This window comes from Pan troglodytes, chromosome 21 (assembly GCF_028858775.2).
Source record: "Pan troglodytes isolate AG18354 chromosome 21, NHGRI_mPanTro3-v2.0_pri, whole genome shotgun sequence".
Lineage (NCBI taxonomy): Eukaryota > Metazoa > Chordata > Mammalia > Primates > Hominidae > Pan > Pan troglodytes.
Genome location: NC_072419.2, coordinates 11283480 through 11307788, shown reverse-complemented (window position 1 = coordinate 11307788; position 24309 = coordinate 11283480). Strand labels below are relative to the sequence as shown.

Sequence of the window (24309 nt, the reverse complement as noted above, 5' to 3'; positions counted from 1 at the left end):
AGACTTGGGGGTGTGGTGGCTGGATTTTAGGAGCTATATCCAGAATGGAAACACGGCGATTTGCTCTGCCACGGGCACTATGAGGTAGGCACCCTCGGTGATCCTAAGGTGAGCGTTGGGTCCTGACCCAGTCTGTGCAGAGGAACACGGCGACTCCGACGGTGGCATCTTCATTGTGAGACGCATGGGGAGTGTGTGAATGTGGGGTCCCCACAAGGCCCTCACAGTCCTGAGAGTGCCTTTGAACTGTGTGGAGAGTGACAGACATACTCTTATGACACTTCTAGAAAGATGATGTCGCAGGCTGCATTGCGTCTTCCCACCCCCCTCCATGTGTATACTGAAGCCCTAACACCTTATGACTATACTTGGAGATAGGGTTTTTAAAAAGGTAGTTACACTAAGTGAAGTTATTGGGGTGGGCCCTGATCCAATATGACTGGTGTCCTTGTAAGAAGAGGGGCTTAGGGCACAGACACACCCAGAGGGAAGACCATGAGAAGATATAAGGAGGCGAGAGCCATCTACATGCTCAGGAGAGAGGCCTCAGAAGAAAGTACACCTGCTGACACTTTGATCTTGGACTTCTAGCCTCCAGGACTGTGAAGAAATAGAATTCTGTTGTACCACCCAATCTGTGGTACTTGGTTATGGCAGCCCTAGAAAACTGATCCAGATGGTGTAACCAGCAAGGAAGGCAATGAAGATGGGGTCCTGGAAGGTTTCCAGAAGAGGATGGATCAAGTAGGGGAGCTAAGGAATGGGCTTACTGAAAACTGATAACTTTGCCCACCATAAAAATTTAGAGAAGGACTTTTTTTTTTTTTAGAAGCAGGGAGGAAAGCAGCAGATTGTCTGGGACAGTTAGAGAAAAAAGAGTTCCCAGCCATGCAAGCACCCTGGTGGCTTCCTGCAGGAGGTGACCCATTTTCTACGGCTCTGTGGGATCATGGCTCAATTGGAGGGGGCATCATCTGTCCGGGGTAGGCAGCCTTGCAGGCTGAGCTTGCTTTTAGGATTGCTGACAATTCCCCCAGGTACTGCTGGGAGTCAGCAGAGTCCCTTGAAGCTGGTGCCCTGCACAAGTCCAGGAGGCACCATTCACATAGGTCATGAGTTGTGCCCATAGCACTCCAGGCTCAGGACCTCTATACCAAACTCTTAAATATCATCACAAATCAATGGTCATGTGTTTCCATAATATAGTTTTGGGGAGCATACTGTGTACCCTGGGTAAGTGACAGAATGAACGTTTCTGAATGTGAGCTTCCTAAGACGGACAGCGTTGTGAAGATCAGATAAGGCTATATGTGCCAAATGTTGGGCACAGACCCTGGCATGTTACACTCTCAAAAGTTGTACTTATGTCTGAGAAAATGCTACAGAGAGGCCCCCCTGAAGGCAGACTGGCCAGGTTTGGTGCATACCATTTACTGATTGAAAATAATAGTTACCAATCTTTTTCTCATTGTAAAAGCAATATTTGATCATGTATGTATCAGCCAGACCTCTCAGAGAAACAGAACCAGAAGGACATGTATACAGGAAGAACTCACTCATGCAATTATGGAGGCTGTGAAGTACCATGTCCTGCTGCTGTCTTCAAGCTGGAGACTCAGGAAAGCTGGGGTTGTGTTTCCATCCTAAGTCCAAAGGCCTGAGAACCAGGGGAGTGGTAGTGTAAATCCCACTCCAAGGGCAGGAGGAGATGGATGCATCAGCTGAAGCAAGCAGGCAGGAGGCAAAAAGGGGTGAACTCCTCCTTCCTCTGCCTTTTTGTTCTATTCAGACCCTCAGCAGATTGGGTGGTGCCCACCCACATGGGTGAGAACAATTTTCGTCACTCAGGTTACTGATTCAAATGCTAATCTTATCCAGAAACATCCTCATAGACACACTCAGAATAGACACACTCACACTCAAACACATACCCCTTGATCTAGTCAATTTGATACACTGTAAATTTTTTGGAAAATATAAAAACAACACAGAAGGAAATAAAAAAATCACCTGTTATCCACCACCCAGCAATAACCACTGTTAACAGTAAGGCCTGCAGATTTCTGTTATTTTTTTCCTGTGTATTTGTACAGTATATATATATATATATATATATATATATATATATACTTTATTTTTGAGACGGAGTCTCGCTCTGTCACCCTGGTTGGAGTGCAGTGGCACAATCTCAGCTCACTGCAAGCTCCGCCTCCTGGGTTCACGCCATTCTCCTGCCTCAGCCTCCCGAGTAGCTGGGACTACAGGTGCCCGCCACCACGCCCGGCTAATTTTTTGTATTTTTAGTAGAGATGGGGTTTCACCATGTTAGCCAGGATGGTCTCGAGCTCCTGACCTCCTGATCTGCCCGCCTCGGCCTCCCAAAGTGCTGGGATTACAGGTGTGAGCCACCGCGCCCGGACATTGTTTTTGTTGTTGTTGTTGTTTTATAAAAAATGATTATCCTGCCAATCTGATTTTCAATTAAAATTATATTATGCACACTTCCTCATGTAAGGCACAACTCTTTTAAAGCATGGCTTTTCGTTGCTATGCAGTATTCTACACAGTTGCTGTGTAGCATTTAGTACTGTGATTAAATAAATTTAATTGTAGTTCACAATGTTTGTTTGCTGGTGTTTTGTTTTGTTTTGTTTTGTTTTGAGACAGAGTCTTACTCTGTCATCCAGGCTGGAGTGCAGTGGCGCGATCTTGGCTCACTGCAGCCTCCGCCTCCTGGGTTCAAGCGATTCTTCTGCCTCAGCCTCCCGAGTGGCTGGGACTACAGGCACGCACCACCACGCCCAGCTAATTTTTGTGTTTTTGGTAGAGACAGGGTTTCACCATATTGGCCAGGCTGGTCTCAAACTCCTCACCTCGTAATCCGCCCACCTCGGCCTCCCAAAGTGTTGGGATTACAGGTGTCAGCCACCGCGTCTGGCCGCTGGTTTGTTTTTATAAAGATGGTGTCTTGCTCTGTTGCACAAGCAGGAGTGCAGTGGTGCGGTCACAGCTTGCAACAGCCTTGCACTCCTGGGCTTAAGCCATCCTCCCACCTCAGCCTCCCAAGCAGCCACCTCACCCACGCAGCCCCAGGCCACTATAATTTTTGAATTGATTGATGGACCACAGTGGCTCTGAGAGGTCAGATCTTAGAAGCAAGTGTTAGCAAATTCCCTGGTGGAAGCAAGGAGACTGTTGTTCTTTGACTGGTAGGATCCTAGAAATTTCAGCACATGCTACAAGAAATTTCTGCGGCACTGGCTACTTTCTAGAGGTTCATCAGAAAGGTGCTTGAATACATGGGTGTATTTGGATTAATTGGATGTGGGGCCCTGGGAAGAAGGTGAGGGGCAGCCATCCTGGGTGGTGAATTGACTGGGAGTCTCCCAATGTCTAGGGGTGGAGGGACTATGGGAGAGGTGTAAGAACCTAACATGACCAGTCCTGACCTGTGGAGAACTTAAAAGCACTTTTATGACTTGCAGACATTTGCAAAAACTAAGGACTTTATTGCCAAATCCTTCCCTCCTTTCCCCTAGAAGCTTTGGGGGCAGAACTGCCTCTAACATTTGCAGGGCTTAGAGGAAGACTCCAGAGGGAGGCCTCTGTCTCGTGGCCCACCCCCTTCTCTTCCCACTCGAATTCATTGTGTGCCTCTTGGGGGCCTTGAGTTCATGGATGTGGACTCCCAGCCTACATGTCCAAGTTTCTTCTTAGCCACCAGACCCAAACAGTGATGTCGTGGCTGCCTCTTGGACATTGAGCTGTGTATACTGGTGGTGTGGTCCACTCGCAGGAGGACAGATAGGAGGACAACAGGGGCCCTGAGGCAGATAATTCCAACACCCTGGGCACCTGGAATGTGGTTTAGGAAGAGCGGGACAGTAGGCTCTGGAGGAGGACCCTTTAAAGTGCACAGTGAGGGCAGTGGCCCCAGTTCTGTGTCTGAGGTCTATGTGGAGAAGCCAGTGTCTCAGGCACAGGGAGCAGTACTGCCTGGGACTGCATAGGACAGGACAGGCCTCAGAGGCTAACCTGAGGCTAATGCTTTGGCCTGTCAAAGCATCAGGAGATGATAGACCCAGGAGCAGCAGCTGTCGGAGTCAGCCCCAGCTCATTGGGGCAGGATGCTGGGGCTTTGCCCCACAGGTCTTTGATTTTGGAGGTGGCTGCCCCTGAGAATTCCCCAGTATAATTTTGAGTCTCATTTAAGTCTGAACACAAAACTACTACACACACCTTACATGTGCCACCTGGAGCCCCACAAGGCCCATATTCACCTTGGAGAAGCCACATAGGGCCAGACATAGTGGCACGTGCCTGTCATCTCAGCCACTTGGGAGGCTGAGATGGGAGGATCGCTCGAGCCCAGGAATTTGAGACCAGCCTGGGCAATATAGCGAGATCCTATCTGAAAAGAAAAAAAAAAAAAAAAAAGAGAAGCCACATAGGTGAAAAGGCCACCTTTCTCGTCCTTTTATCTTGGAAATTACAGGCAATTTCTACAGAACAAGCAAGTCTGTTAAGGTTCAGGGAAACTGGGGATCCTGAGGGTGAAAATTTTGCAGCAGGGTGTTTGAGACTTCCTCAGAGAGAGCCCTCCCTTCTCCAGGGGCAGTCAACTGTCTTTAGTTCTGAGATAAGCCTCTGCACTGATTCTGTTGTCTGGGTCCAGACAAGGGAATTGTGTGTGAGAGGCAGCACTTAGAGTTCAAACAAGGAAAGGGAAGACTCGCCTGCCGGGTGCCTGAGCCCCAGTGCATCCCGAAGCTCTTGGCCAGGGTTAGAACAGGTCTCCAAGATGACCTGGACCTCTAGGTCCTTGTTTCTCAGAGAGCGGTCCTTGCACCAGCAGCATTGCATCACCTGGAAGCTTCTAGAACTGCAGAATCTCCGAACTCACCTCAGAGCTACAGCCTCAGAACCCACATTTTAATAAGATCCTCAGGTGGTTCATGTGTACATCTGAATCTGAGAAGTGCTGTTCTCAAGTGACTGGGCACCATTTCCAAGTTTAACTATATCTCTCACTAAGGGTGGGCTTCAGGCCTCGGCTGTGCTTCACTATTTTCAGACGGCAGGAGTTAGTCACCTCCTTGCACCTCCATTGGCATTCACCCCTAGAGCTCCCAGCTCTCTCTTCCTCCCAGGCAGGATCCCCAGGCTCTTATTCCCCCGTCAGGTGTCTGGTCTCCACAGCAGCTTTGTGAGTATTTCAGGGTTGGGGCGGCTTCTGCTTCTTTTGCATCTGCCGAGCAGTGGTTTCCATGTGTCCTCTCCGCACCAGCAGCATCAGTATCACCTGGGAATTTGTTAGAAATGCAAATTCTCAGACCCCACCCTGGTACTAGGGAATCAGAAACTCTGGGGATAGGGTTCAGCCATCTGTGTTTAACAAGCCCTCCGGAGGTTTCTGACGCAGACTCCGGCGTGGGAACCCCCGGAGCCTTGTTACAATGCCGACCACAGGACGGGCACAGCGTCACCCAGCAGCATGTTAGAAACACAGACCTACAGTCAGGACCTGCAGATTCAAGTGCACATTCAAGTTCCAGGAGCCCTGCTGCAGGCAGAGAAGGGAGGGGTAGTTCTACAGAAGCACAGGCAAGGCACGTGGACCAGCTGCAGCTTTCCTGAAGAACATGGGTGGGACTCAAAGAACGGAACAAAGGATGGACATACGCGGTTATTAGTTCAGAATGAGCTGAGTCCTAGGGGAGGAGTCCCCCAGCCAGGAGGAAGTCACCTTTCTTGGGTGAAAATGAAGCGCAGAATGCTTAGATCAGTCGGCAAGGTCAGGCCTTGCCTGGAGAAGCTCAGGTTCTGGCTGGGATTAAGGCTCCCCTTAGGGTGGGAAGCTGTACAGACCCAGATTTCCCTCCAAAGACAGACCCCTTTTGGTCTTAGCCCCAGATGGGGAGGGGGAAAAACAAGGGCAGCACCTGGCTGTTCTCCGAATAACCCTTTCTGGGGGATTGAACTCAATTATGTTTATGCTGGTCATTTTAAATTTTTTTTCTTTTCCTTTTTAGTAAGAATTCCTTTTGCATGACTCACACAAGTTTGAAATAACAAAGGAAACATGAGGCCTGGGAAAGATACAGGTGGATATTATTCACTCTGGTCCTACAAGTAGCTATGCTTCGAACACTGTAAGTCTCCTCAGTTGACTCTTTTTGAGAAATTATTATAGGCAGGTAATGAAAAGTTTATTTTATTTTATTTTTTTGAGACGGAGTTCCGCTCTTACTGCCAGGCTGGAGTGCAATGGCGGGATCTCGGCTCACTGCAGCCTCTGCCTCCCGGTTATAAGCGATTCTCCTGCCTCAGCCTCCTGAGTAGCTGGGATTACAGGCATGCGCCACCACACCCAGCTAATTTTTTGTATTTTTAGTAGGGATGGGGGTTTCACCATGTTGGCCAGGCTGGTCTTGAACTCCTGACCTCAAGTGATCTGCCTGCCTCGGCCTCCCAAAGTGCAGGGATTACAGGCGTGAGCAACTGTGCCTGGCCGAGAATTGTATTTGTCATTCTTTCTGTTTTAGTAGTTTTGTGGGTGATGAGGTTTCAAGGAGTTGGTTGGTATCTTTCCATCTTTAATACAAAGCTGATCCTCTGATCACTGTAGGAGGTTGGCATTATATTGTAAATTTTTAAAAACTTCATATTTTCCTGATACCTTGACATCCTACAAATAGGCAGTGGGCACCCTGTCCAGGTAACCAGGTGCCAGTGTAATAAGGCTGGTCCCTGCCACAAGTTCCACTTCTTGTCTTCCCCTGACTGTGACTTAGTGACATTCAAACACACCAGTGAGATCCCCTTACACCTTGTGCTTGTGTCCTCCATCCTGGCTCCCAGTAAAGGCACTTGCCCGGGGGTTCTCTCTCTTTCTGTGTCATACACGCTGAGTTGCACCCAATCCCTGGGCACGCCTCCAATCCAGCCCCCTGCTTGGCATGACATGCCTCCCTCTCTAGGACCTATGAGTACAATAATTTCAAGTGCCTCTCCCCTAGAGTTTCCCTAGCCAGGCTGGAGTGATCCTTGAAGACCCCACCAGAGGCACTCCTCCATTTACAACACAGACGTTTGCTAAGATATTGGCCTGTGATTTCAACCACTGTCACTTCTGATTACCCCCTGCCTTTAGCAAATTAGTTGCAGGAGAAAACTTCTGCCAAGGATAACCAAGAACATCACAGTGCTGGTGCGTCGAAACATGTAGAGAATGAGTTGGAAGATTATGACAAATCAAAGTCACCTTTCAGATCAAAGGGATTGAATCTGAGAAGAGTGTGTCACTAAGGCTCACAGGACCTGAGACTATTTTAGAGCCTGATTTGGGGTGCATAAAGCAGGTACAGGGGACCCTTGAACACCACGGGTTGGAACTGAGTCCACGAGACAGATTTTCTTCTGCCTCTGCCACCCAGGAGACAGCAAGACCAACCTCTCCCCTTCCTCCTCAGCCTTCCTCAATGTGAGGATGATGAGGTGAAGATCTTTATGATGATCCACTTCCAGTCAGTGAATAGTAAATATACTTTTCCTTCCTCATTGTTTTAACAACATTTTCTCTAACTTACTTTATGGTAAGAATACAGTATATAGTATATATGACATGCGAAATATGTGTTAACCAACTGTTTACGTTATTGGTAAGGCTTCCAGCCAACAGCAGGCAATTAATCTATTAGCAATTAAGTTTTGGGGGAGTTAAAAGTTCTATGCAGGCCGGGCGCGGTGGCTCACGCTTGTAATCCTAGCACTTTGGGTGGCTGAGGCGAGCAGATCACTTGAGGCCAAGTTTGAGAACAGCCTGGCCAATATGGTGAAACTCCATCTCTACTAAAAATACAAAAATTAGCCGGGCATGGTGGCATATGCCTGTAGTCCCAGCTACTCAGGAGGCTGAGGCAGGAGAATCGCCTGAACCCGGGAGGCGGAGGTTGCAGTGAGCCGAGATCACGCCACTGTACTCCAGCCTGGATGACAGAGCAAGACTCCTCTCAAAAAAAAACAAAAAACAAAAAACAAAACTTCTCTGCAGATTTTCGACTGTGCAGCAGGTCAGTGCCTCTAATCCCTGTGTAGTTCAAGGGTCAACAGTTCTTTAGAGCTTGTTAATTTTCATTTTAATCAAGAAAATCTATTTCTAAATCCAGGACTGATAAAAAGCTCCCAGACTGTTCCTCCTGCTGCAATAGTGCCTTTGCAGTTTACCAGTGCTAAGCCCACTTAGATGCTTGTGGAGAAAATGCAAAAGCCGCAGAGATGAACTAGTGGGTGACTGGGAAGTGAGGACAAGGGCAGGAACAGGGGGAAGTGCGTGAACCATCGGCCATCACTTGAGAAGGGAGGACAGAAAGCACCACTTGGCTCAGATTAACCCCCAAAACAGTCCCCAACACAGGGCAAGCACCAGGAAATACAACTGCAGACACGGGAGGTGGTGCTCATCTTCGCTCGTTTAATTTCAGTCAGATATTAAACATTTACAATTTTTTTATATAACAAAACAAGAACATGCAAAGTTACAAATATAGAAAATATAAAGTACATGCATATTTCAAAGACCTGTTAATGGTGTCCACTTTGGATTCTTATATGAAACGATTCAGTGCACATTGTAAGCCTAAGGACCACGCAAAAGGGTTTCCCACATATTAAGTATTCAGTACCTTACAAAAGTTAATGCATTAGACACTTCAGATGTTAACTGCTCTAAACAAAACTCCTAAGTCTGTCCTATGCAATATATATTTTATATACATATATATTTTTACATAGAATACTCACAAAGTGCAAGCCAATAATAACATTGCAGAAAAGTAATACATATCTGCTAGGTGACAATATCAAACAATTCAGGGAATAATTTTACTTTAATTAACATTAACAGAATTTCTTTTTCCACTTCAAATCAATCATATTTCTGTCATCTCCAACCTAAGATATTTTTTAGATTGTCTCCCTATTCTTTGATTCAAAAGCCAATTACAGAAACTATGAACTTGACCTAATTCTGGTTTTTGACAATTATGAGACAGAAATGAAGAAATGCAAGCAGTTCTTTTCTTTGCACGCTGACCATTTTTCAATCACATCATCCTCTATGATGATGGTGCTTTCATGACCGCAGCTCTCCTGTATGTCAAGATCATTCTGGTTTCCAGGTAAATGGACAAAGGAGATTTGCCTTCAGTGTCTAGAAGGCAATTTACTTTTCAGCTGCCTTAATTACCTATAGTTTAAAGAAAGGAATGCCACATATAGCGTCCTTTAAACATCTAAAGTGGGAGGTTGCCTCCAAGGGCACCATTCCCAAACATTTGATTTCAAGTCCCAGAAGCCTTTCATATATGTTACAGTTATATTCACTGTGAATATGTCCTCTAGCCAGAGGTTCAGTGTTGTGACAATATTTACTCTTGTTGAACAGCTGCTGTGTAGCCCATACTGTGAAAAGTAAAACATCACCCCAGTTCTCGGTAGACACAGAGCTCATGCTCCAGTGGGCTGAGCCTGCATCCCAAGAGCTAAGAATTTCTAGGAATTTTTTGAATAAGTATCATGTGGCCTCCTAACAAACCTGGCAGAAATGTTGTCGGGTTTTCTTAAAACGGAAAATATCTCTAAATAGCTATGAAATCTCTACTAAGATAGGACATTAGTATACTGAGCTCTAGCTGCTGAAGGAGCCAGAGGTATCCAGGCAAAGGTATTTCAGACTGTTCTGAGATTTGTTTTAGCCTCAACCTGTTGCACTAAGTCCAAAAACAAGTCCAGATTAACCAATGGTTATTTGCTGTTATACTTTTACTGGCCTGGCATTAGCAACGGCTCATGATGAACTCAATCAAAGGGGGCTTGACTAGCATCTCAGGTCTACTCTATGTTTTCCAGTGCCCATCAGTGCCAAGGGTATTGATTAGCCTATCCGGGACAAAGAGAGAAGAAAGAGTGAGACACCACCACTAAAAGGGCTGCAGGTGGATACCGCCTCCCTCAAGCTGGAAAAAGATTAGAAAGATGGTGAAAACAGGAAGACCTTCCTCATCCCACTATCAGGAAGATGAGGAAAGAGATCAGGAGGATCACAGGTGGAGAGGAGAAGAGGACCATGCTCGATCCTCTCTGATAATAGGCCTGAGATTCCCTCTCGTACTGGGTGATACACATCTGCTCAACCACGCGCTCCATCATCTTAACGTCGGTCTCGGTGAAGTTCTCCCCCTTGGTGGTTGTGGTGACCGTGTGCTGCTTGATCGTGATATTGACGCAGTCGTGCACAAAGTTGTTCTGGCTGCTGTACTGATCCATGGGCCTGTAGTACACTTGGTTGGGGTAACGGTGCATGTTTTCACGATAGTAACGGTCCTCATAGTCACTGCCAAAATGTATGATGGGCCTGCTCATGGCACTTCCCAGCATGTAGCCGCCAAGGCCCCCCACCACTGCCCCAGCTGCTGCAGCACCAGCCATGTGCTTCATGTTGGTTTTTGGCTTACTCGGCTTGTTCCACTGACTGTGGGTGCCACCTCCTTGACCCCAGCCACCACCATGAGGCTGTCCCCAGCCACCACCATGGGGCTGCCCCCAGCCACCACCATGAGGCTGCCCCCAGCCACCACCATGAGGCTGCCCCCAGCCACCACCGCCCTGAGGTGGGTAGCGGTTGCCTCCAGGGCTGCCCTGCCCCGGGTATCGGCTGCCCCCAGTGTTCCATCCTCCAGGCTTCGGGCGCTTCTTGCAGAGGCCCAGGTCACTCCATGTGGCCACAAAGAGAACTAGCATCCAGCAGCCAAGGTTCGCCATGATGACTGCTCTGCAAAATGAAGAGGAGAACGTCAGAGTCCCATATTTATGTTGAAATTACTAAATGTTTCCTGCATAATGAATGAGTGCATAGCAATGGTATCAGCTGCTCAGTAGAAACACTGTTGCCACCCTGTACTTCTCTGAAGCACTTAGGACAAAAGCAAAAGTAAGAAAAGGGTGAACACAACTCTTTCTCCTGCTCCAAGGACAAATGTGACCCTAAGTTATGGACTTGATGAATGAATTTTAGTTCATTATTTAACATTTTATGAGTGAATTATTCTCTTCTAATTTTTGTACCAAAACAACAAACAGATCAAACATCCAGAATGACAATTTATGACCCTTTGGAGAATGTACATTCATCAAATCAAAAATCTCTTTTCAAATTAAAGATCTCATTTACCCTGGGCACTTAGCTCCAAGAGCAGAGACCTATGACAATAGTAAAATGATTGCTAAACAGTACCTGCTGTACCCTAGGTCAAATCATAGGCTCCAAATCATCACTGTGTGCCGTAAAACCTATAATGGCATATACTGGAACACTGAAGTTAGTCTTGTCCTCAGTGCTGGGATGATCTGCAATTGTTTTTCTCTCTCTCTTTCTCCTTTTTTTAGTTTTTAAAAAAACAATACCTAGCTTGTTGAGATATAATTCACATACCATATAATTCACCATATACCATGTACAGTTCAATGGTTTTTAGTACATTTAATGAAACGTGCAACCGTAACTGTTGTCAATTTTAGAACATTTTTGTGAACTCAGAAACCCCTTACCTTTATCACCCAATTAGCTGCAAATTTTTCTAAAAATTAGAAAATTATTTTTCATCTCCTTCAGAGCTAATGATTAAACTGGATAATATTCATAAAAAGAATTATCAAATAAATAAATTAACATCCTGTTTATGTTTCTACTAACATTATTGAAATGGGAAGTGTTGCCTTGGTGGTCATAAGCAAATCAAAATATATTTGAAAGTTACAAGCAGAGTTAAAGTACTCAGGTCATGCCAGTTAGGGTTTTTGGAGGCTCTTTTAGGTGGGGGTCTGTGGGGCAGGTTCTTTGCAGGCCTGCTTCCCTGATGTAGTCCCCACGATCTCGTGAGGCCCAGCTCTTGGCCTCCCTGCTACTCATACACCCCAGGAAATCAAACTAGGGCACCATCCCCTCAGTCAGTAGCTTTCAGTCTAAAGGGCTTTTATGTCAGCACCTTCTCCATTCGCTGCAATGGGTGACAAATCCAGCCATGCTCTAGAGTGACTGAATTTTCTCTCCCAGCATACATTGGATCTATCAGCAAATCTCAGTAGCTCTACCTTGAAAATCAATGCTAAGCACCTCAGCTTCTCAATTTTTCCAACATGACCATCTTATTCGGTGCTTCCATCACTTCTCACCTGATTCCTTCAACAGCCTCCCAACCAGCCTCCCTGCTCCTCCCCTGGCTGCCATTGAGCGCTCTCCTTTTAATATGCGGGTCACATCATGCCACTTCCCTTGTCCCTCAGTGAGGCTCCTTTGTACTCTGGATAAAACACAAAGTCGTGGCCATACTGGCTGGGCCCCATGTGACCTGGTTCAGGCCTCCCACTGCTCCTCAAACTGACAAGCCCATCCTGTCTCAGGGCTGTTGCACTTGCTGTTCCCTGGTCCTAGAAGGCTTTTCTTCCAGCTACTCATGTGGCTAAAGTTTGCTCAGTGGGGCTCTTCCCATCACTCTACCTAAAACAGCACCCCCTAGCCCACCCCCTTTCCTGGCTTCATTATTCTCTGGAGCAGTTACAGCTACTTGAGATATTATGTTATTTCCTCTGTGCTTATTATTCATGTTCTCCACGGGACTGCAGGCTCCTTTAGGGCGGGAGTTTGGTTTTGTTCACAGCAGTGTTCCTAGACAGAGCGCTTGACCCATAGACATGCAAAATAAATGCTGGATAAATGAATGAATGGGAAAACACATGTTATAAAGCATAAGGAATAATCAAACTAAATACTAAATATTTATAATGGATATACAAAGAGAACCATATTTATAAATTTATAAAATAGTATTTTTGACAATGGCCAGCTAACATTTTCAATTCAGTTAAATAAACATTTATTTCATGTGCCAGCTACTGCAGTAGACTCTGGCTGGCTGGAGATATTACCTGAAATGGGTAAGATGGGAGGAAGAGGAGACTGCAGGGAATGACACTGAGTCGGGCTTTGAATGTGCCTCATTTAAAGCTGTAAGCGTTAAGGATCTATGAGTTCTTAGAGACACCTGAATAGGCGAGGACATGGCATAGTGAGAGAAGCACAGAGGAGAAGATCCAGGCACAGAAGGTGGGTGAGGCCAGACAACTTTGGAGTGGAGATGGGTGGTGAGAGAGGACACTGGCATGTCTGGGGGCCTATACATCTGAGATACTCTCTGTCACCAGTCAAGTAGTGGCCTAGTCCTCTGGCATATTTCAAGATATCCTATTAAGTATATGGTAATGGTCAATACCTGTTTATTACTAAGAAGAATGCTAAGAATACACTCAGAAATACAACAGGGACATCCATTGTCATGGGACTCAAGGTGCTGTCCAAGGCCATATGCAAAGAAGTAACAGGCGTAAGAATGGCAAGGAAAGTGCTCTAGCTGACACTATTTGCAATTAGTGTGATCATGCACATAGAAAATCCAACAGAATAACAGGGATAACATGAGAACCAATGCTAGAGTGCAAGGTTGTGGGACTGAAGGTCAGCCTACGAAAACCAACGGCATTCCTCTACAGTAGCAATAACTGACCAGAAGAAAATATAGATATTCAAAGTAACAACCAAACTGTAAAGCGTCTAGGAATTGACTTAACTAAGAAAAGACTTCTGATGGGTGACACATTATACAGAGAACATAGAAGATGGTCTGAAAAAAATGGAGAGGCATTCCATGGTCTTGATGGCGATAACTCAGTATTATAAAGATGTCCATTATCCTAAATGAACTGGTAGTTTCAATAAAATGCCAGTTAAAATTCCAGGTAATCTCAATTTTTTGAGAAGTTCAGTAAACTTCTATGGGGAAGAAAATGTCCATGAATAATAAGGTCAACCTTAAAAAAAAAAGTGTAAAGAGGAGGGAATCTGCCAAAGCAGACATGAAATCACTACAAAACCAGTGACGAAGACTGGACGGTAAAGCTTAGGAATAGACGGAGAGACCAAAGGAAACAGAAAAGCAAGTTGAGGGAGAAACCCACGTAGATACACTTTAACTGGGACTTGATGTGTGCTGACATGGGCACCACAAATCAATAAAGGAGGAAGGTTTCATGCTTCTGGGAAACAAGAAAAAGAAAACTAGATCCCTAACTACATACAAAAGTGAACTCTAGATGGATCCAAGACTTACATGTGAAAGGTACAAGTTTGGCGCTAGAAGAGGAAAATATGGCAAATGTCTTTGTGACCTGGAGGAATGGGGAAAGAACTTTTTAAACAAAAAGCACAAACCACAAGGCAAATAATTGATGAATTTGATTACATCCTCAAAAACCTAAAGACGGAAATATCATTAGACCCAGCAATCCCACTACTAGGTATATACCCAAAGGAATATAAATCATCCTATTACAAAGACACATGCACGTGTATGTTCATTGCAAAACTATCCACAATAGCAAAGACATGGAATCAACCTAAATGCCCATCAGTGATAGATGGGATAATGAAAGTGTGGTACATATATGCTATCGAATACTATGCAGCCCCAGAAAAGAACGAGATCATGTTCTTTGCAGGGATATGCAAACTGACACAGGAACAGAAAACCAAATTCTACATGTTCTCATTTATAAGTGGGACCTAAATGATAAGAACACATGGACGCATGCAGAGGAACAACACACACTAGGGCCTATCGGAGGGCTGGGGGAGGGAGAGGATCAGGAAAAATAACTAATGGGTACTAGGCTTAGTACCTGAGTGATGAAATAATCTGTATGACAAACCCCCAAGACACAAGTTTACCTATGGAACAAACCTGCACTTATACCCTTGAACTTAAACATTAAAAAAAAAAAAATTAGAATTTAAAGATTCTTGTTCAGCACGATAAAGCTGACTCTGGACAAAGTTAATAGAAAGAGTACACAATGGTAAAGGGGACTTTAGTACTTAAAATCAACAGAGGATTCATTTCTAGAACTTGCAAGGAATCCTTACAGAGCAGTAAGAGACAGTAATTCCAACAGAAAAAAATGGCCAAAAGATATAACTGATCATTTACCTAAGAGAGAAAACCAAAAGGATAGAAAAAGATAATCAAAATCATTAAGAATATAATAAAAATTAAAAAATGATATAACACTTAATGCTTATCAGGATAGCACAAAAAAAATCTTTTAAAGAAGTTGAAAAATGTGAGGATTTGGAACCTACATGGCTATCAGAGGAACATGGATAATACAACTGAATAGAAGAAGTAAAATAAAGTAAATGATTATTCAACTCAAAAGGAAGAAAACAGAAAACTTCAAAATAAACTGTCATAGTTATAAATTAATAATAGAGATGAAAATCGAATTTAATAAATAAAACCCACAAAAATGTGGAATTTCTAAATAAAATTAAGAGTTATTTGAAAATGTAACATACACACATCACTAGAAAACATATCTCTATAAGGGGAAATAGCCTTAGAGAATGCTTTAAAAGGATAATAAATTATTATATGCAACTTTCCTTAATGAATAAAAATATCTCTGAGATGGATTGTCTTTCTATTAAGATATAAATTATAAAAATCAACTTTAGAATTAATTCATTTAAGAAATATTTATGGAATAACTAGTATGTGCCAGTTTCTTTTTGTTGTTGTTTCTTTTCTGGTAGAGATGGGGTCTTGCTTTGTTGCCCAGGCTCACCTCAAACTTCTGGGCTCAAGAGATCTTCCTGTCTTGGCCTCCCAAAGTGCTGAGATTACAGGTGTGAGCCACCATGCCCAGCCAGTATGTGTCAGCTTAAAAAAAAAAAATAGAAGACTAGAACTGACCAATAACCATAGAAGAAATGGAGAAAAAAAGCTGTCAAAAATTATACACTGTAATATAATATTTACAGTACCATAACCTTTTTTTTTTTTTTTTTGAGACAGGGTCTTACCCAGGCCAAAGTGTAGTGGCATGATCTCAGCTCTCTGCAACCTCCACCCAGTGGGCTCAAGTGATCCTCCTGAGTAGCTGGGACCACAGGTATGCACCACCACGCCTGGTTTTTTTTTTTTTTGTATTTTTAGTAGTGATGGGGTCTTGCCATGTTGCCCAGGCTGGTCTCAAATTCCTGGGCTCAACCAATCTGCAGGCCTCAGCCTCCCAAAGTGCTGGGATTACAGGTGTGAGCCACAGCTATGTATAGGTGACGCACAACACATTATTGTGCCACCAAGCCTGGCACAATAATTTATTGATTAGCTTAACACACATTTCAAGTGTCAGAATTCTAAGGGTCAAGAATTGTGCTAGGGGCTGAGGACACAGTTTTGAATAAGATACTTAGCTTGGTGGGCTTAAGGACCAAAAAGGAGATCAAATCTGTGGAGCCCCATGAGACAGTGGCAGGTGGACTGCTAAGACTAGGGAGGTGGTGAGGGTCAGATCATGAGGGCCTCATGGTCCACAGAGAGAAATTTCTATTTTCCTCTGAAAGCAGTGGGGAGCCATTAAAGGGTCTTAGTAGGAGAGTAACATCATAGAATGTTTTTTCAAAAGCTCAGCTCAAGCCTATAATCCCAGCACTTTGGGAAGCTCAGGCAGGAGGATTGCTTGAGCCCAGGAGTTTGAGACCAGCCTGGGCAACATGGTGAAACCCCATGTCTACAAAACATTTTTTCTTAAATAGAAGAAAATTTAGTGGGACAAGAAAGGGAATGGAGAGGCCAGTTAAGAAACTGCTGCAGGAAGATGGTGGCGTGGCCTGGGATGCAGTCCATGCAGCTAGCAGGCTGTGAATAAATGAGACATATTTTACAGAAAGAGCCAATAAGACTTGCTGGTTGAGTGGATGGAGGAGTGAGAGTTGCCCGAGTCTGGGACTTCCACAACCAGGGAGATGGCGGTGATGCCATCTACTGAAATAGGACAAACTGGTGGAGGGTCATGCCTGAGAGAGAAAACCAAGAGTTTCAGTATAGACATATAAACTTTGCCACGCCTATGAGACATTCAAGTGGGAGTATCAATTTAAGCAATTGTTATAGGAATCTGTAACTCAGTAGAGACAAACATTTGGGCGTCTTCACCTGAGATGTAGTATTTAGAGCCAATGGGATAAAGGGCCAAAATTCAAATGCTAGTACACAGGTGGGCACACTTAGCCACCCTGCCATGGCACTCTCCTCTCACACAGGTGCCAAAATCTAAAAAAACAGCACCCAACTTATTTTAACAGTTTAGTAAAAGAAGAATACATTATGACCAATAAGGATTATCTTAGGAATACAAGAATGGTTGAAAATCAGGAGCTCTATAAATAGGTTAGGAAGAAAAAAAGATTTTCTTCAGATGTTGAAAAGTTTTCAATGAAAATTAATATCATTCCTAAATTTTTAAAAATTTAAGCTATTTTTAAAACGTTTCTATAGAACTGGAAGGATAGTCTCTTGCCATCATAAAGAAATGCTGTCACAAACACAAAGCCCAAGATATCATAATTTTAAGAGGAAAGGCATTCCCATTAATGTGGTGAACAAAAATCTATTACTTTTATGCTATTAGGTTGTTCTATAAATTCACCTAGGTATAATTTTTTTACCTGGAAAATTCAGGAAAATCTCAAAAAATGTCTTAGAATAAATATGTGAGCTCAACAGGGTGGTAGTTTTTCAAATCAACAAATCAAAACTCAGTGAGTCCCTAAATCAGCTGTAGTTAAACATTTCATGGGGAAAAACATTCATTCATAATGGCAGTAAAAATTGAAAATATCTAGGATTTAACCTGAAAATAAGTAGTAGGCAAGCTACAAAATTTTACTGAGACTTAAAAGAAGACTGGAAAAAGAGAAAGACATACAACGTTTTTTGTTCGGGAAACCAATATTGAAAGATACCAAGTCACCAGCAAATAATCTATAAAGTAAACACAATTTCAGTCAGAATTCAAAGGTAATTTTATAACCCCCTGTTTGCTTTGGATCTCTTAGATTTTTGGACAGGAGATTTAGAAAGAAAATAAATAAGGAGGCATCAGACTTACACTTCACTTAGACCAAATGGATCCAAACAGACAAATACAGGACATTCCATCCAACAGCTGCAGAATACACATTCTTCTTAACAGCACATGGAGCATTCTCCAAGATAGATCATATGTTAGGCCATAAAACAAATCTTAACAAACTTAATTAGACTGAAATCGTATCAAGTTTTTTTTCTAAGCATGATGGTATAAAACTAGAAAATAACAGGAGAAACCAGCATTATCCTGATGTCAAAGTCCCACAAAAACATACAAGAAAATGGCAGTATAGGCCAATATCCCTGATGAACATAGGTGCAAAAATTCTTAACAAAATTCTAGCAAAGCAAATTCAACAGCTCATTAAAAAGATCATTTACTATGACACAGTGGGATTCATCCCAGGGATGCAAGGATGGTTCAACATACACAAATCAATAAGTGTGATACATCACAGTAACAGAGTGAGACAATAACCATAGGATCATTTCAATAGATGCAGAAAAAGCGTTTGACAAAATTCAACATTCTTTCATGATAAAAACTCTCAATGAATTAGGTGTAGAAGCATTGTACCTCAACACAATAAAGGCCATATATGACAAGGTCACAGCTAACATCATACTTAATGGTGAAAAATTGAGAGCTTTTCCTCTTAGATCTGAAACGAGACAAAGATGCCACCTTCACCCAATTTTAGGATTGTTTTTTCTATTTCTGTGAAGAATGTCATTGGTATTTTGATAGGGATTCTATCGAATCTGTAGATCACTTTGGGTAGTATGGACATTTTAACAACATTAATTATTCCCCCATGAGCACGGGCTATCTTTCTATTTGTGTCTCCTTGAATTTCTTTCATCAGTGTTTTATAGTTTTCAGTGTAGAGATCTTTCACCTTCTTGGCTAAATTTATTCTGAAATATTTATTTTGTAGCTATTGTAAATGGCACTTTCTTTTTATTTCTTTCCAGATAGTTCACTGTTGGCATAGAGAAACACTACTGATTTTTGTATGTTAATTTTGTATCCTGCAACTTTACTGAATTTATTAGTTCTAATGGTTTTCTGGTGGAGTCTTTAGGGTTTTATAAGTGTAAAATCATGTCGTCTCCAAATAGGAACAATTTAACTTTTTCCTTTCAAATTTGGATGCTCTTTATTTCTTTCTCTTGTCTAACTGTCCTGGCTAGGACTTGCAGTACCATATGTTGAACAGAACTAGTGCGTGTGAGCATTCTTGTCTTGTTTCAGATCTTAGAGGAAAAGCTCTCTTTCTAATTTTGTACACAATACATATAATCTTATCTGTCAAAGAAAAAAATAAATTTGAAAAAGAATTCAAAAGAGATTGTAAAAGACATTATGAAATTATACTCAAAACTTAAAAGACTGAAGAAAATTTTTAATGAGAAGATAATCCAGGGTGCACTTGGCCTGCCAGGTGTCAGAGTGCAAAGCTACAATAAGATCACATGGCATTGGTGCATGAGCAGAATGGCAAAACAGTGGAACTAGAGAGAGGGTACCAAAAAATCTATAAATTACCCCGTTCATCTTATTCACATTTATAGATGGGGAGTGAGAGTCAGAGCTAGTAAGAACTTATCCCAAGGTTGTAAGAGTCCAAGGTGTTGGAGCTGAGATCTAAATATAGGCACTAAAGCCTTCCAGCCCATAAAACACATTACAACTTCAAGTTTAATTAGTTACATTGGGAAGGGGCAAATGTCAAATAGCCCCCGACCTTCACCCCATAGTGTCCCTTGTCTCTTCTGAGCTAAGTAAATTCCCTTGTTATATTTTAATTTTCTGAGGTCCGCAAAGAACTTGATGTAAGCCGAAAAAAATTTTGCACAAAAATTGGGGGTAGGGGTTTCTCACTGGCACCTAGAAACCACAAACCGAACAGAGCAAAGGGTGCCCAACCTGGTCCATGATCAGAATTACCTGAGGAGCTTTTAAAAAACAACATTGCTGGAATCCATCACAAGCCAGTCAGAGAGTGCCTAGCGATGGGATTTGGGAATCTATAAAAGCTTCTCAGGGAATTGGCACCCGTGATCAGGCTTCAGTGCTAGGTCCTCAGGGGTCTAATCTTCAACATTTATAATGCTTTTCACTGAAGGATTACCTCCCTTAAAGTGATCACACAATACTGTAACAGTTTAAGTAGAATGCAGTTGGAGAAAAAGGAATGGTTAACACATTGAGAAAAAGAATTCTCCTAGCTGTGAGAATTGCTGCACACACTATTCACTTAGGAGTTATTTTATAATGCTGTAGCCATCACTGGGTTAGATACAGACATGTTTTGAATGTTTAATATGCAGCAGTTCACAGTGGATATAGTTGCCTTGGAAGAAGAAATAAGATCTGAAAAGGGAGAATGGACGAAGTAAGTTAAAACTGAAGTTCAGAGAATCTTTCACCTTGGTTTGGCTAGTTGGTTGAGAGCCATGTTCAGTGTCAGTGTGGTGCAGAAACTTCTGTTATGTTATTATTGTTATTTGATTACATTATTTTTAAAATGGCTGCTCCCTTACATAATTCAGCATAATTCTAAAAATCTGTGGCCATTTCTCTGCAAAATTAAGCTGATTTTACAAGAAATGATGATGCAATGAGGTGTGAGTCATACAGATGGAACCAAGTGGCCTCTGGATCAAGAGCTTGTGATCACAGCCTTTCCTGACCCTCATACTCTGTGACATTTGGTGACTTTCAACCTTCCTAAGACCACAGAGGTTCTGCAGGATATGTACAATCTGTTGCGGTTCAGCTAAACTAGATTTGTGCCTCCAGGAAGACAGAAAGCTCAGACATGGCTGAAATTGTTCAGTTTTGAAAAATATTCAGGAGTCCTTAAAAACAACAACAAAAAACTAGAATTGATAAATGAATCTAAGAACTGATTCTTAAAAAAACCCAATACACAAATTACTAAATCATTAATCAACTAAAAAAATGGAAAAATATTTGAAAAAGGAAACAAGGTTGGCTAAAAATCGTTTATTCTAAGTAGCAAATATAACAATCTCTCCTTTCTCTTACAGAAAACTGTGGGTCCATTTCATCTAAAAAATGAAAACCTGTGAACTATTTTTTAAATGTCCTTAGTGAGAGCAATATATTCACCAAAAGAAAATTAAGATCACCGACAATTTCAATGAAAACGTCCATTTTCTGTGCTTTTCCTTTCAGATTTTTCACATCTGCGTTCACGTTAGAGTAAGCAGGTGCAGTTAATAACCCACTTTTTTACTTGTCAGTTTTTCCCCACATATCACAGGCTCCAAAATCATGATTTTTGATGGTTACATAATGTTCATTTCAGTTAATGTGTCATAATTTTCTTAGCTACTGCCCTGGTGTTATACATTTAGGCTCTTTTCCAGGTGTTCTAATTTTAGATCATTCTGCTAGGAATACATGCCTGTTTTTGTTTGTTTGTTTCTTCCATTGCAGGTAAGTTCTCAGGAGTGGGGTTTCTGGGTCACAGCTTCCAGCTTCTTAATGCATCACCAGATTGCTTAACAAACTGTTTGTCACTGGTTCGAAATGCCCCCAATAACTCATACATACAGACGCAGAAAGTAGCTATCATTTCCTCCATTCTATGAATGGACAAAAGGAGGATCAGGAAATTAGGTAGCCTGTCCAAGGTCACAAAATTGACTGCAGAACCATCTTTGTGACCCCAAAGCCCTGCCACCTCCCCAGACACTTGAAAATGCCAAGTTTTGGGCAACCTTCCAGCAAGGGTTGCTGTTACTATTAATTATTTTGGTTATTTTAATAGATGTAAAATGATAACCCAAACATGCTCTAATTTGCATTTTATTGTGTAAATGACTCATCATTTTGCCATTTATCTATTATAATCTTAATATTGTCCTTTCGGTGTGGAAGACTTGTGTTAGATATAAATAACATACAAATCACATCCTACCCCTCTGCCTGCTTTTCCCCTTACTGGTTAGCTTTTTTTCACTGTAAGACCTTCTCTGTGTTTGTGTAAGTAAAATTGCTCCTTTCCACTGGTGATTTTTTCCTTTCTTCTACAAATCTAAGAGCGTTGTTGATTTTTCCAGAAGTTTAACATATTTATCCAATTCCCTGTTCCTATGTTTTTGATAATTATATTTGTAAAAATCCTTAATCCTATTCTACCAGGAGTTTTCCCTAAGGAAACGGGAAACACTTCAAATCATATGGGGAACTGCTAATTAAACCGTGATGCTCTCAGAACAAGAAAATAACGCGGCCATGAAGATCCTCATCATTACAGCAGTGAAACTGCACTGTGTTGTGTGAGAATCTGGAGGCTAGGAAACAAAAACGGAGAGCTGTGGCTTTGCGATGGCGAGGATGGATGTGACCGTGGTGGAATTGGGAGGTTAAAAAAAAAATCTATTTCCTACAGCCACCTCAAAGAGAAGAGCAAAAAATTCCTTAAAAAGGACAGTAAACATGGATTTCTCCCCATTGTTTAATAATGAAACGTGAAGGCGCCTGCCGCACAGGTGGGGAGACCGGTGACCCAAGGGTCGTCATCCGAGGCTGGTTGTTCCTTGGAGCCCCCCCATGGCCAGTGTTCTCCCTCCAGGGGGACTGGGAGGAATGTGACTGGCCAAGCTGGGGTCCGCCATCGCACCTGGGGCCAGGCCGCAGACCTGCAGCTCCTCTCTCCCCGCCCCTGGAGAACAGAGGGTGGGGCCTCCCCGGACCCCGCCCCCGCCGAGGCCCGAGGCCCCGCCCCCGCCCGTCAGTCCGCGTGGGCCGCTTCTCCAGGCGGTGGCGACGGCCGCAAGGCTGCGGCCCCCCTCGGAGAAGCTCAGGCGGCGAGGATGAAGGGCTGGGCCGCCTCCCGGGAGGAACGCTGCAGCTGCGGCGGGAGGCACCGAGGCTCCCGGAACTCCCCCGGCGGGCGCCCCTCTCTCCATCCCCCCAAGCACCCTCTGGGCATCGCGGAAGCGCCAGGCCTTGCCAAGGGGCGTTCTGGGCCCCGATCTCGGCCTCCGAGGGGCGGCCAACGGGCGGGGAGCGCGAGCCCCGCGGCCCCCAGGCGCCCCTCCTCGCCCCGCGCCCTGCGGAGCCTGCTGGCGGCCCTCCCGGAGTTCCCTGGGCGCCAGCGATCGCCCGCTGGGCCGGACCCGCGCGGGGTGCAGGGGGCGCTGAGACACCCCGGCGCCACCGACCTCCCTAACGGGGCTCCGCCAGCTCCCCCAGCACCCCCACGCGGAGTAAAGGGAGCTTTCCTAACCTGAAAAGCGAAGCCAAGCCGCCTCACCCGAGCCGAGACCAGCGCACCCGGGCAGGCCCGAGACGCGTCACGCGCCCGCGGGGCAGCCCCCGGCCCCTCCTCACTGGGGTCCCGACCCCGCCCGGCCGGGCACCCTTGCGCCTGGGACCCGAGGCCCGGGGTCCTCACTCGGCCCCCGCGGCTCGCCTGCCCCCGCCCGCGTTCCTCCCACCCCGGGCGTTTACCTGCCTCGGTCGTGAGGAGAGGAGAAGCTCGCGGCGCCGCGGCTGTCAGCGACTGGCTCGGAGGACCGGCGACGCGCGGGGCCGAGGGGGAGGGACGCGGGGCGGGGAAGGGAAGCGGCGGCGCTCGCGGGCGGAGGTCGGCGCGGGGACCAATTGCCGCGCGGCCCGGCGCACGCTCTGTGCCCCCGGCGGGCGGCCGGCCGAGGTTTAAGTTAAAGGGTGCAGCGCTGCCAAGCAGGGCCGGGAATGAGTCACCGGAAAAAACGAGTTGAGATTCGCTTGAACACTTGCATCAGTTGATACCGCCTGCGGGTGCCATCGCTCCCTGACGTGGCTCATTGACTGTAAAAATCATCTTTAATTGGAAATTCGGCCCAAAGCTCCAGCTCCCCGTTACATAATGGAGAAATCGAGAAAATGAAAGGCTCGGGAATGAGGAAGCAATTTCTGGAACTTTGGCAACCAGAAATTTCTAAAGAGGAAAGCAAAAAATTTTGCTTACCCTGGATTGAGATTAATATTTATGAATTTTCACATAAACTCTTAAATTTTGAGGCGTAGAAAGGACACTGACCATCACCTGTTCCTTCGTTCATTCACTTTCTACTCCTTGTTTTAGGCAAGAGATGATTTAGGTGGTGATATTAACAAATGAGAAAAATGTGCTCCGTTTAAAAACCCCTGTTTGCACATTACCTGAGATATCTTCTATGAAACAGGGTGGTGTGTTCTTGCCCAGGATTCCTGCTGACAACTGTCTTATTTTAAAGGAGA

General features: G+C 44.2%; 1 protein-coding gene and 1 long non-coding RNA gene across 7 annotated transcripts; one reads left to right on the top strand and one right to left on the bottom strand.

The window, feature by feature from the left end:
* Positions 1-5593: 5593 nt before the first annotated feature.
* On the top strand, positions 5594-7574 carry LOC107969932 (uncharacterized). Of its 2 annotated transcripts, none has more exons than XR_001712101.3 (3): positions 5594-5794; positions 6033-6152; positions 7154-7574. It is a non-coding gene; the product is annotated as an uncharacterized LOC107969932 (long non-coding RNA). The 2 variants fall into 2 exon arrangements; XR_001712100.3 differs by having other exon boundaries at positions 5594-5820.
* Positions 7575-8451: 877 nt separating this feature from the next.
* On the bottom strand, positions 8452-23941 carry PRNP (prion protein). Of its 5 annotated transcripts, none has more exon segments than NM_001009093.5 (2): positions 8452-10826; positions 23536-23749. In NM_001009093.5, a coding segment is annotated over 1 exon segment (762 nt). In that variant the 5' UTR covers positions 10822-10826; positions 23536-23749; the 3' UTR covers positions 8452-10059.
* Between the last annotated feature and the right edge of the window lie 368 nt (positions 23942-24309).